This window comes from Culex pipiens, chromosome 3 (genome assembly GCF_016801865.2).
Source record: "Culex pipiens pallens isolate TS chromosome 3, TS_CPP_V2, whole genome shotgun sequence".
In the NCBI taxonomy this organism is placed as follows: Eukaryota; Metazoa; Arthropoda; class Insecta; order Diptera; family Culicidae; genus Culex; species Culex pipiens.
Genome location: NC_068939.1, coordinates 178,845,478 through 178,858,256, shown reverse-complemented (window position 1 = coordinate 178,858,256; position 12,779 = coordinate 178,845,478). Strand labels below are relative to the sequence as shown.

The 12,779-nt window shown below is 36.8% G+C and overlaps 2 protein-coding genes across 2 annotated transcripts; one reads left to right on the top strand and one right to left on the bottom strand.

Annotated features, from left to right (window-relative positions):
- Nucleotides 1-237: 237 nt before the first annotated feature.
- LOC120432404 (homeobox protein goosecoid-like) lies at nt 238-9,596 on the top strand. The gene is made up of 5 exons (XM_039597607.2): nt 238-436; nt 4,161-5,272; nt 8,621-8,785; nt 8,873-9,048; nt 9,110-9,596. Exons 2-5 carry the CDS (start codon nt 4,438-4,440, stop codon nt 9,416-9,418), a joined length of 1,485 nt encoding a protein of 494 aa, XP_039453541.1. The 5' UTR covers nt 238-436; nt 4,161-4,437; the 3' UTR covers nt 9,419-9,596.
- A 2,050-nt stretch (nt 9,597-11,646) lies between these two features.
- Nucleotides 11,647-12,779, bottom strand: LOC120432406 (uncharacterized). The gene is made up of 2 exons (XM_039597609.2): nt 12,244-12,779; nt 11,647-12,171 (listed from the first exon to the last, which is right to left on the bottom strand). Exons 1-2 carry the CDS (start codon nt 12,315-12,317, stop codon nt 11,943-11,945), a joined length of 303 nt encoding a protein of 100 aa, XP_039453543.1. The 5' UTR covers nt 12,318-12,779; the 3' UTR covers nt 11,647-11,942.

The window sequence follows — 12,779 nt, the reverse complement described above, 5'->3', positions numbered from 1 at the left end:
CGGCATTGTTCTGTGCAATGGTTTTTGTTATATTGACAAAAACCCTAAATAGGAGGGCCGAGGTACCCCAACGGAATCCGGAATATCTCCGGTAAAAGTGGACCATATTTGTCCCCCATCTGTCAGTTCAAAATATAGACAAATCTTGATCTTTTGCAACCGGAAGCATCCAATTTGGTCAATTCTATCAAAAGTTATGAGATTGTTAAGAAAAAAAATAGGGGTCAAATGACTACCCGAGCGTTTGAGTGTTAAAGCACGCAACGCCCGATCCCGGCGATAGTGCGTTAATTAAGTGCGTGTGTGAGTACTTGAAATGAGTAATGAAATTTTGGTGGTGCTGAGTTGGATTTGAAAACGTGATTTACCGAAAAACCAAACTGGATTAAAAGGATTAAGTGCGGAGAGCGGTTGTGGTGCGGTTTGAATAATAAAGGTAATTAAACATGATGATTCAATTTGGTTCATTATAATGCATTCAATATGAGCTAAATCTGAGTGGAATTCTGAAAGCTTTTGCTGGTATTTTTTGTTATTTTACTGTTATATATTAAATCGTTAAAAATCATTTCAATCCACTTGACATTGTACAAAATGTCAGTAAGCTTACAAAAATTATCCTTTTTCCTGTTTTTCTTTGCTTTTTTGTCTTAATTTTAATATTTAAAATTATTTTTTTGTAATGTTGCGTTGAAAATTGAAAGCCTTTAACATTAAGAGCAAATAAAGCATATATTTTCAAAAACTACCTGTGAGAAAAAATAGCTTTAATTTAAAAAAAATCAGCTGATTTTCAAATTAAAAGAAATTAATAATTTTTGTAACTGAGAAAATCTCAGAGATTTCATAAATATTTTGCATGATATTAAAATGTGTACATTTGGTCAACAAACATTGTGTAATAAATTGTAAACTATCCAAAACTTTACACAAAAAATACAACAAGTCAAAAATCATTTGCTTGATATTTTATTAACACATTGGCAGAAGTATTGCTAAGGTCATGTCTCCAGCACTTTATGGTATGCTTTGCTTCAATTTCTTATTTAAATTTGGATTGAAATTTTTAATTCGTCTAGTAATCAAACGTCAACTTCGTCAACAAATGGAGCAAAAAGTTCAATTTCCATGCCAAAAGGTGGAGTTAAATGTGTCGGATCAATGTCAAATGTGAGAATATTGTTAAGTAAAAAAAAACATTCAATATTACGCCCTTTTGAAATGTTGCATTTTTTTTGAAATGCAAATATTTTTTGAAGGTTATGTCCCTCAACTCTGACCAAAGTCGAGGGCTGGGGGGGGGGGGGGGGGGGTTTAAAAATGCATTATACACCTGTTCAGTTGTTTTGCAATCATTAGTTACAAAAATATCTAAGTATTGACGAAATTTTTTTTTTTTTTGTCAAAAATAAAGTTTTTGCGGGACATTGGAATTTCATAAAAATTCCAAATATTTAAAATCCAGCCCAAACATGCTAAATATGATTAGACTATCAATGCAGAAAAATGCATTTTAGATTGTTTTCAGTTGATTTGACTTTTATTTTCATTAAAAATTTTAAGTTTTTTGAAAAAAATATTTTTTTTGCCCCCTGATTTTTTGGACCAATTTTGAAGGAAGGGGGGGGGGGGGCGACATAAACTTTGAAACTTTATCATGCACTTCATCAAAATTTCACTAAAGTCCTTTTAGATTGAAAATTTGATTTTACATCGAAAAATGAAGTTGATTTTTTTTGCAAACAATATTTCGATTTTTTGAAAAAAAAATCAGCATTGATTCAAAAATTCATAACTCGGTCAAAGATTTTTTGCCCGTTCCGGAAATTTCTGGAAAGTTGAGATCATAACGGAAATTGGAAACATATCAGAAAATTAAAAAACATGTGTTTTTTTGCAAATCAAGCTTTAGTGACAAAAAGTGAAATTAAAACCACCAAAAACAAATTTTTTCAGAGTAGTCCTTATCCCCTAGCCCTTACCTACAACTTTGCCGAAGACACCAAATCGATCAAAAAATTCCTTCAAAAGATACAGATTTTTTAATTTTCACATATCATTTTTGTATGGACAGCTGCCAAATTTGTATGGAAAATTATGTGGACAAACTAATGATGCAAAATGGCTTCTTTGGGCATACCGAAGGCTCCAAAAAAATTTCAGCCGGATTAAAAAATACAAAAAAAAAAATTGAAGAAAAAAGACCTATTTCGTAGAGAATTGCTCACGAGTTTAAGCATGCTTAATATGATTATAAACGGAAAAAATGTTTTCAATTGATTAAACTTCTATTTCAATTAAAATTTTGAAGTTTTTTAAAATATTATTTTTTTGCTCCCTGAATTTTCGGCCCGACTCTTAAGGGGAGGGGGACATAAACTTTAAAAAATATTTGCAACGGCTTTAAGTATTGGTAAAAAATGTATTGCAATATAATTTTTTAAAATGCACTTTCCTTATTTTGAAAATACCTCGCAAAATAAATTTATGACTCCGTCAACTCAAACAGCAGTTGCCATTTTTCGATATCTTGTGACGGAGGAGTGGTATGATCCCTCTAATTTTATTTTTTTTATAATTCGCAGCTTGAAATAGAGATTATTTGTTTGTTATTTGGCAAAAACTTTTACGTTAAATTAGATGCAAGTAAAAAAATATAAGAAATTGAATGTACTTTTCGAAGTCTAATCCTCTCATTCAGAACAAATGTTTTCATTTTAAAATTATGTTTTTTTGTTGTAGAACAGACAATTGTGATGTGAGGGGTTTGCTTTCAACTATCATACAAATTAAAAAATAACTTCCTTCTCTGATTGACATATGATCCGATACGTAAAACAGTAAACTTACAAGCTTTGAATTCCAAAAACAACACAAATCAGGTGCCTAAACGTCTTATTTTACGTGTCAATCTGATGTAGGGTTTCAGCTGTTGCTTCCTTTTCCCCAAATCAGCTCAAACCACATTATGAACCCATTCTAAACGGGCCAATTTGAAACCGGACACCTTTCCATGCAGTGGTAGTGCGTTGCACTTGCTACTCAGCATGAACGAGCGGTAAATTGCGGTTAACAGGTCGACTCGACATCCTATACGGCTTAGTTTAAATATCCAGCAGGGAAACAAAAGCGTCCCATTAGCACAATGAAATTAAATAAACCACCTGCGGAGCACCGGTGTAGGATCGGTTACTAGCACCTGATATCTGTTTCAATTGTGGCTTATGAGAGGATATAATAAGAATTTATGCATTCATAACTTTGAAATTGTATCTCTTGGGCTGTTAGTCATAATCTGCACAGCTCTATGGCTTCCTTCTGGTAGGTGCTTGAAGAATATGATTATTTGTTTAACCTATAAATAGTTTTGTCTCAAATTTATTTAAAACATATCTAGAGTTTTTGAATAGGTCCTATAAACATATGAAAGACAATAGTTTATAGGACTTTAAAAAAAAAACTCTAGATATTTGTTGCTTAAATTTCATTATTTTCAAAACTAATATTTTTGAGATCAGTTATATGAAAAACTCACAACAACAAAATACAATTTTAGGTAGGGTTTAATTTAGGGTCACAAGCTCAAAGTACTAAATTTGATGAAGTTTTGAAAAAAATAACATGGCAACTAAAACAAAACCTTTTTTTTCGGAGACTTCTCGAGATTTAAGAAACGAACCCGTTTTTCTGCAAAGAGCATCAAGCAATGTTAAAATTATCAGTTGAAAGTATCAAGTTTAATGCAGCTTGATTCATCTTTTGTGTATTCATCTTTCGTTACGGTCTCGTGAGCAAATGTAATTTAAGATTTAATCTTACCATTTCCTTATATTCTTCTACTAACGGAGACGCACTGTATTTCACTTATTTTGTTCTCCATTCTTGATACTAACTCAAAGCTTCGCTTGCTTTAATAGAGTCTTCGCCGTCGTGCAAACTGATTCGTTTCACTTTAACAAATTTAATATGTTCAGCGTCTCAATTTAGCTTAATTTGTCTCCGGCAGAAGCAGACTTTTCTTTTTTTATTCACTTCACTTTTAATTCAGCGCAACTTTCCACACTTTGACAATACAATTTGCCCTGTGGGGTAGCTAATTTGCGTCTTTTTTTTCTCTCTCTCTCTCTCTCTCTCTCTCTTTTTGCGTCTCCCCATTTCAGGACCAAATTTCTTCGTTCCAATGAAGCACACTTGATGAGGGTGTGTGTGTGTGTGCGTGGAGAAAGGAAAAGTTTTCAGCATCCCGCCCCAAGTTGAGTGTAAATTCTGCTTAAGCTGACCCTCTCAGTTGGGAAAACGGGGAGCTTTTCCTGGGAGACGGAGACGAAGGCGACGGAATAGTTTTCCATAATTAAGTTGTCCTAGCTCGATAAGTGGGCTTCATTATCGGAGAAAGTTATCCCAGCTGGAGAGATAGAGAGCGAGAGTAAATTAGCAATGATTCACCATCAGCCAGCGAAATACCACACGAATCCTTTGACACATTTTCTCAACTTACACAACTCGCATGCCACGGCAGCAGCGGCGGCGGCGGCCGCAGCAGCCGCGCTGGACCAGCATCAGCACATCCTGAACAACAATAACAACATCAACACCAACAACAACACCATCAACGCCAGTTCGATGAATGAAGAGAATGATAAGAGCCATGAACTGATGAGTGGAGCCAGCTTGGAAACGCACTCCCCGCTAATCGATACCAACGGAAGTGGAAGTGACGGCGAAGATGATAACATCGACATCATCGATGACGACGACGAAGAAGAAGACGAGCCAAGCGAAGAGGAGTGCGAAGAAGACATCCTGGCGAGGAGTCGAAACCATACGCCCAGCACCACCCCACTGGATGCCGACGGGATCGGGAAATCGTTCACCATAGCGGCCATTTTAGGGCTGAAGAAAAAGCAACAGCAGCAGGACGGTCACAGCTTGAACGATGTGATGAATCTCTCGCTGAACCACGCCGAGAGCCGCCAGTCGGCATTTCAGCCCAGAATCACCGTCCGAGATGCGGAATCAATATCCGACGGAAGTCCGTTGGAGTCGGTCAACGCGCACCACCATCCCGCGTCACAGCAGCCAACGAGCAACAGCAGCTTGGCGGCGCTGCAAACGTTGCACCACATGCACGTGGCCGCTGCCGGGTCAGGCTTTGCCGCGAGTCCTCACCAGTTTCATCAGCATCATCCGACGGGCGGTGGTGGTGGGGGAGGAGGGGTGAACGCGGCGGGAGGTGTGCCGATGCACCACCCACACCATAATCGGTTGAATGGTAAGTTAAATTTTTACAAAAGTAAAATAAATTACCTGTGATTTTCAACTGCATTTCCCATGTTACCAAATTTAATTTCGATAAAACGTCTTAAAAAAAGAGAAAAAAAAAATTGTTCGTGTTTGCAGTCTAATGGCATAAACATAATTTGAAGATTGGCATCATCTTTAAAATTTGATGTTCAATTGGTGCTAAATAAGTTAAACTGAATTGCTTTGGAAGTGGATCCGTTAATTTGAATAGTTTCTTTGTTGGATTACCACGCGCCTCCTCTAGTATGGAAAAACACGTATTTGCTGATTACCTCGCTTTCACCGACACAAAATTTTCTGTTTTTCGTAAAAATATTTGATGGATTTTCTCGGTTTATACATAGTACTTTGCATTAGCCACACCGTGATTTCTGCCTGAAAAAAATGATTTAACATAAATAGAGATGCGTGAAAACACTTGAAAACTTATTTTTTGCAATTCCGTCGTGAAACTACTTACTTTTCCTGTCATTCTTGAGCGACGAAATAGCCTACTTTTCTGTACCAAAAATAACAGAATCGAATAGCAACACTTTTCAAAATAAATGCTGAAAAGTTCTACTTTTCAGCACTGAAATGGGTGCTGAAAAGTTGAACTTTTCAGCACTTGTTTTGAAAAGTAACACTTTTCAATACTTTTTTGATTTAAACGATTTATTGACAAAATACATGAAAATTTGACTTAAAATTTCACTCAATGGGTGTTTCTCGGAACTGCAAAAAATGTTGTATGGAACTCGTTGCAAAACTTGATTTTTTCAGCACTCGTCGTATTTATCCAACTCTTGCTGAAAAAATCATCTTTTTGCAACTTGTTGCATAAACTACAATTTATTTAATAAATAATAAGTACTGTTAAAAGCCGCCGGCCAATGTAAAGAACATCGTCGCTGTCGTGTTAACTTGTCGCACGTGCATTTTGGGCCAAATTGAGTTAAGAACGCCATTTTGTGTAGCACACAATGCCTCACCTTTTGACCTTCACAGATCCCCAAAATTCGATTTCAATCCTGAGATATTCAATAAAAACCGAAAAAACTCCGTGCATTGTTGTCACTTTTCATTTGAAAGAAGTTTCAATCTTGAGTGCTATCTTGACACACTCTGAAAATTGATGTAAGTGCGACAACTGGCCAAAGGGATTTCAGATCAGAACGCGTTTGACGCACGTACAAGCTCGACTACCGTAAACATTATAGATCGGGACTTCGGCAACCAAATTCAACCAAACTTCGGGACAATCCACAGAATGGTCAACCAAACAAAACGTGTTTGTTATTGTTTACATTGCGTGCTCTCGTTTTTGTTTAACATTAAAACGCGTTTTTCTCGGAACGTCGAAATGGCGAGTGCGACAAGATAGCACGACAGCGTCGAAATGCTAACCTTTTGAGATATCACCATTTTTGAAAAATGGCGTATATCTCGAGTAGATCAAGAGCTAGAAATTTGGCGTCTTCAAACTTTCATGATATTTGCTCCTCTAAAACTTTCCCGAAGACACCAAAGCCCTAAAACGTCATCCAACAAAGTTAGATTTTAGTTGACACTCTAGAAGGTTGCTGTATGTCAATAACTTCAAAAGATAACCCTTATCAAGTCAACATCTCTTCCAAAGACACCATTTGGCTAGGACGCCAAATAAATGAATCACAGAGAAACCTCTTTTCACGCGGTGGCGTTACGCTTTTTATTTCTCTTTTTACGCTCTACAACCATACAATATTTTTGAAACCTTCAAAAAGCGTTTTGAAGATCTGCACAAAACCTACAAATTGCTTTTAAAAGATTGCGAAAAAGTTGCGTCGTTCCAGAGAAATCTACAAATTAGAAAAACGTTACGCACCGCGTAAAAAGAGGTTTCACTGTATCAATTTATTCCACTTAATTTTGCCATTCCGAACACTGTGCATTAAGACATGCTTGGAAATTTTGTACACTCAAACCCTGATGGTTTGACTCCAATTGTTGGCAAACAAACGGGGTCACTTTTTAGTTTTACACCCTCATTACACGGAGCTCACACATACCACCAAACAATTGTTTGATAGTGAGTGTATTAGGGTTTAAAGATGAAACTTCCAACGCAATTTGCTGCAAATCAAAAGCAAATGTTTATTTACCTACAAACGTGAAAAAACAATTTTCAACCAATTTGATTCTTCAAAAAGTAATACGGAGTGGCTGAAGAAAACCGAGATATCCCATCGGAGAATTATACGTAGAAAGTTGTGTTTTACCGGCCTGAATAATAATCTGTATAAATAAAAATATTCTGTCGGTGAAAATTGCGTTTTTTTAAAATAGGTTTTTGACCAGGTCAGTTCAAATTCGTACAAAGTCCATACAAAAAATTATAAATCCAAAAATTTATAAAAACGCGATGATTTTACTTTATGGGCCTATGTTTCGATAAATCTGGATATTTTTAAGGATTCTATAAACCAATTTTTATTACATCAAAACGTCAAAAAAAATAAAATTAAGCCTTTTTGAAGAAAAGCTTCAGAAATGTTTTACGTAAAAATGAGTATGAGGTATTTGTTTATATCCCGGACTACGATATAAATGCATTCTATACCAACTCACACGAAAACAGAAAGGGTTGCCTGGAGCTCTCTTCGATTGGCTAAAAAAAATGACCTAAGGTGTAACTTTTGTCCCTGATCACAAATCCGAGGTCCGCTTTCAAAATTTTATGACTGAAAGGCGATACGATCCCTTTCATTTTTGAATATTCGAAAGAATGTGTTTTTCAATCATTAGCAGCCTGCAATGGTGAACGGGAAATCTGGTGTCAAAGATGCTTTTGTGTAAAATGTTGCACCCAATTTGGCGTAGTCAAAATTACAAAAAAAATCTACATAAAAAAATACAAAATTAGTTGATACCTCTGTCATTTCTCGTTACTCAACTGTAAAAACCATGACCGTGTCAGAAGGGTAATTTAATGTTCTTTTCGTATTTCCAATAACTCAGATCGGTAATTTCTTTCATTTAGAACACAATGTTTAATTTTAAAATTATGTTCTACGAAGTTGTAGAGCAGACAATCACAAACAATGTGATGCATATTAGTATGGAGATTGTTTGTAGGTACAACGAGTTAAAGCGATTTATCGATAATTTTTGCAAAAATTTTCAAAGAGTAACAAATTTTGTAAACTGCAAATCAATTTTAAGGTTTATTTTCTGATACATAATGGCGACGATAATAATTATATTGCCAAAGTAGTGTGATAACGTTAATATTATGTCAAATTTGTAAAATATGTTTGCATTGAATTGTTCAATAAAGGTATGATTTCTCCCACAGACCATGCTCATCCACAATCTCCACAACAGCAGCAGCAGCAGCAACAATCGCATCTGCCCAACCATCATCACCACCAATTCAACCATCATCATCACCACCACCATCATCACCTGGCGATGGCTGCCCATCATCACGCGCAGAATCATAATCGAGAAAAGTACAAAGGTAAGAGCGACAATTCGCAAATATGTCTACCTAGGACCACGCGTCTCCATCAGCCTCAAATCTAATTCATTCTCCATTTGTTTGCAGATCTTGGCAAAAAATCTTCCCTCTCGGCGTCATCTGCTCTGAAGAGTAAACGCGTGCGGACCATTTTCACCCCGGAACAACTGGAACGCCTGGAAGCGGAATTCGAACGCCAACAGTACATGGTCGGACCCGAGCGACTCTACCTGGCCCACACCCTCCAACTAACGGAGGCACAGGTTCGTTGCTACAAAAGTCGACCAATTTGTAACAATTATTTACAATAATATCGAATTTCAGGTAAAGGTATGGTTCCAAAATCGGCGGATAAAGTGGCGCAAGCACCACCTGGAGATAACCCAGCAGCGGTTGGCACTGATACGGCAGCGACAAATTGCCAACGGAGTTGTCCCACCACAAGCTGCCGGACCACACAGCAACATCAACAGCGGTGACCAAGCGTCTCCATCGTCGTCCGGTGGGATGCCACAACAACAGCAAATGATGGCCGGTGGACGCATGCTGGTTGGCGGCTCGCCCGAATCGCCCGAACTTACCATCTGTACGGACTCGCTGGAAACGAGAAGCGTTAGTGAGAGTGATGATTAGAGGAGTACGGTTGAAACTTTATGAAAATGTAATTTAATACAGGGACTTAACGAATATAAGTTGTTCTTTTTAGTTTGTTAGATTGTAGAATATTACTTAACATTTATAACTTAATTTTGTAGAAAACAAAGATAATCACCTTAATGTAAGCAGTAGTAAATATGTGTATAAAATGTTATGATCTTGCGTGTTTTAATTTTATTTGAAAGAAAACTGCGTAAATCAGCTGATAATAAGTAATCTCATCGTACAAGTTTAATTATTTTGTAAAATATTCGAAGATTTTGTAAGTTGCCATTTTCATTGACAACCTACTGGCCTGTTTATTTTAAATTTGTTTAAACTTGAAAAATCACTTTTAATACATTGTGACACAATAATTTCGCTAAATGACGATTTTTGTGTAAACTGCTGTCGAACTGGTCGCAAGATATTTTAAGAGACATGTTTTTTTTAGATTTTAAGCTAAAATTTTATAATCAATGTAATATTTTAAATGAGCTCAACTCACTAAACTAAAAAGTTAAACAACGAAAAAATATATAAATCGTTTTTTTACATCATTCATAGGGAAGAATTTTCTCGATTTTCTGTCTTCTGCAAAGTTGTTGGACTCAAAAGATGAGTTAATAATGGCTATAACTCAACAATCTTTATAAAAATTTCTTATTTAAAATTATTGATAAGATGCATTACTTTTGGGTTATGGCTAACTTTAGCTCATCTTTAAAAGTTTAAAAGAGCTGAAATTCTTTAAATTGGCTCGTTTACGTTCTTCTAAAATTTTAAGAATAGGGTTTCTGTCGTGAATAACAAGGCCACGAACACACTTCGGGAAAACCAAATCATCGGATAACATAGACCTACACAAATTGTCAAAAATGCAGGCTTCACTCGAGGGGCCTCAAAACGAGGGGAAGCATAAACTTTGGGATCCCTCGAAACACGTGCACTTTAAATTTTTCAAAAGTATTTAGACAGGTTTGAATGAAATTTCTCCAAAGTTCGTATGGAGAATGAGGGTGGTTCGTCGCTCTTGCATGAAATCTGTAGGAGAACCGAACCGCACTAATTCTCCATACAAACTTTGGAGAAAAAAACATATTTTTGAAAAAAAATCAAAGTGAACGTCCTTCTGGGGACCCCAAAGTTCATGCTTCCCCAGGGCTGAGCTGTAGGTTAGTCGAGGTTAGTCCAGGGATCTGACACGCATACAGTTTCCTGAAGTCCCCGCCAGAGGCGCTGTCAATATTGTTTGCGTGTGGTTATTGAAAAGGTCGTATGAAATAAATACATAAATTTTGCTCTCCAAATATTTTTTTTGTTAGTTTTCTCTATCTTTTGCATATAGATATTTGCGAGATAATTATAATTACACTCAAACCCCGATGGTTTGACACCAACTGTTGTCAAACGAACGGGGTCACTTTTTAGTTTGACACCCCTTTTACACGGAGTTCACTCACACTATCAAACGTTTGTTTTGATAGTGTGCGTGAGCGCAGTGTAAAAAGTGACAGTTCGTCACTTTAAGTTTAACTTTGACCAACCAAACTAAAAAAGTGTCAAACGAAAAAGTGACCAACCACCGGGGGTTGAGTGTATTACGTAAATTTTTCCACATTTTACTTTTTAATTAGATCAATAAAACAAAGTTCTACTTGACGATTCAAGTAAACAACACAACACACTAAACTAAACTAAAAAACTGAATAGCTTCAGTTTCCTTTAAATAAAATGAAATTAGAATGATTCTTCCTTACCGTTGGTTTAAAATGAATTGCGCTTTTAGAATACTTACTAAATTTCACTAAACTAGCTGTCACTGAACACAACAGCGCTGATATGCCAACATTAGGTGCTTGACGGAAATAAATGCTGTTCCCCCCTTAGATAAAATATAAAAAAGAAAAAATTTTTTTACTGTATTTTAAGTCCGATGCGCATAAGGCTTTCTAGTCAGAAATTTACCAACACATTCAAAGTATGTTTACATTACAGCTGGAGGTTTGTTTGCATCAGGTTTCCTATCTCTTTCTAGCAAAAGTTTTTTGTCAGGCGACTTTTAGCTAGTTTTTTTGACTGACCGCCCGATATGTCAGCCAACATATTTCGCAGGGCTGTGACAGCTCGAGCTCGATCATTGTTTGCATCAGCACACTATGACGAGAAGTTCGTCATTTTTGGGTTAAATTATATTGTTTCCACTGAGCCTAAAAAGCCTTACACTGAACAAAAATGACCCTTTTAAATCAAGTGTTCTACCCTTGATCTGACCCTGCTATACAGTGCACTTAAAAACCAATCGCAAAACACTTGAATTTTGGGCAACAAAATTAGCTGTCAATTCAATAGCAAAACACTTGAATTTGACGTGTTGTGTCACATGAAATACTGTATTATATTTATTGGTTTTAAATGGCTTTTCTTTCTATAATCAATGCATGTTTGCATGTAATAGAAATGGATTTCGATTTGTTTTTAATTAAAGAAGATGTTGCGCAATGAAATGTTTTGGCTTCTTTTATTTTCTATCAACCTGGCGTGTAAAAAAATTGTTATTTTTTTCTTCCTGGTCGGGATCGGTTTGTTCGCCACCACTGCTTCCTGGGATGTTTCTCAGCGTCGGCGAGTGAAGCACCGGTGCCGGCGGAGATACGCATATCATGGCCCCTGAGTTGAATGCATCCAAATCTTGCTTCTCACTAGCACCGCCTACCTGGTACGGCATCTGCAGCTCTTTCGCATCCTTCCTGTGAATCATACAAAATATGTACATCCAAAAATCAAACCAAAACCCAAAAAAAAAATCTCTCCCCACTCACCAAATAGGTCCGGAAAGGAACTTTATCATCAAAGTTGGCAACTGCCCGGGAGACCAAGCCCTTCCGCTGGCCATATGGAGCCCGAGCCCGAGGACACAGCCTTGTGGCGATGCTCATCTTCGCGGTCACAAACCACAAAGCCATTTTTCTGGACTGGAACATGGCGGCAGCGAACTCAAGCGGTCTGTGAAAAACGAACACACCGGACCTCCAAAACTTTCAAATGAGGAAACGAAGCAAATTCCGACGAAGCTCTCGCGAAACTGGATTTCAAATCAAAACAAGATCAATTTCAAGTGTTTTGCTCATCACTTTGAATAGTTCAGCACAGTGGGGCAAATTCATGAGCAAAACACTTGAAAAGTTTGAGCCACCCAAATGAAAATAAGGTGTCAAAAAATACCAAAAAGTCAATCGCCAAAACACTTGAATTTAATAAGGGATTGGATTGAAATTTAAACACAAACAAATTAGATCTAAGATGCGGATTAATTGAATCATTCAAGTGTTTGGGCACTTGGAAAAAAAGGGTGGCG

What these genes read in the sequence shown, in the direction of transcription:
- LOC120432404 (XM_039597607.2), top strand. Translation starts at nt 4,438, where the DNA reads ATGATTCACCATCAGCCAGCGAAATACCACACGAATCCTTTGACACAT. An exon ending in ACACCATAATCGGTTGAATG is followed by an intron (nt 5,273 to 8,620) that starts GTAAGTTAAATT and finishes TTTCTCCCACAG; the next exon opens with ACCATGCTCATCCACAATCT. An exon ending in TAATCGAGAAAAGTACAAAG is followed by an intron (nt 8,786 to 8,872) that starts GTAAGAGCGACA and finishes ATTTGTTTGCAG; the next exon opens with ATCTTGGCAAAAAATCTTCC.
- LOC120432406 (XM_039597609.2), bottom strand. Translation starts at nt 12,317, where the DNA reads ATGGCCAGCGGAAGGGCTTGGTCTCCCGGGCAGTTGCCAACTTTGATG. An exon ending in TTCCTTTCCGGACCTATTTG is followed by an intron (nt 12,172 to 12,243) that starts GTGAGTGGGGAG and finishes TATGATTCACAG; the next exon opens with GAAGGATGCGAAAGAGCTGC.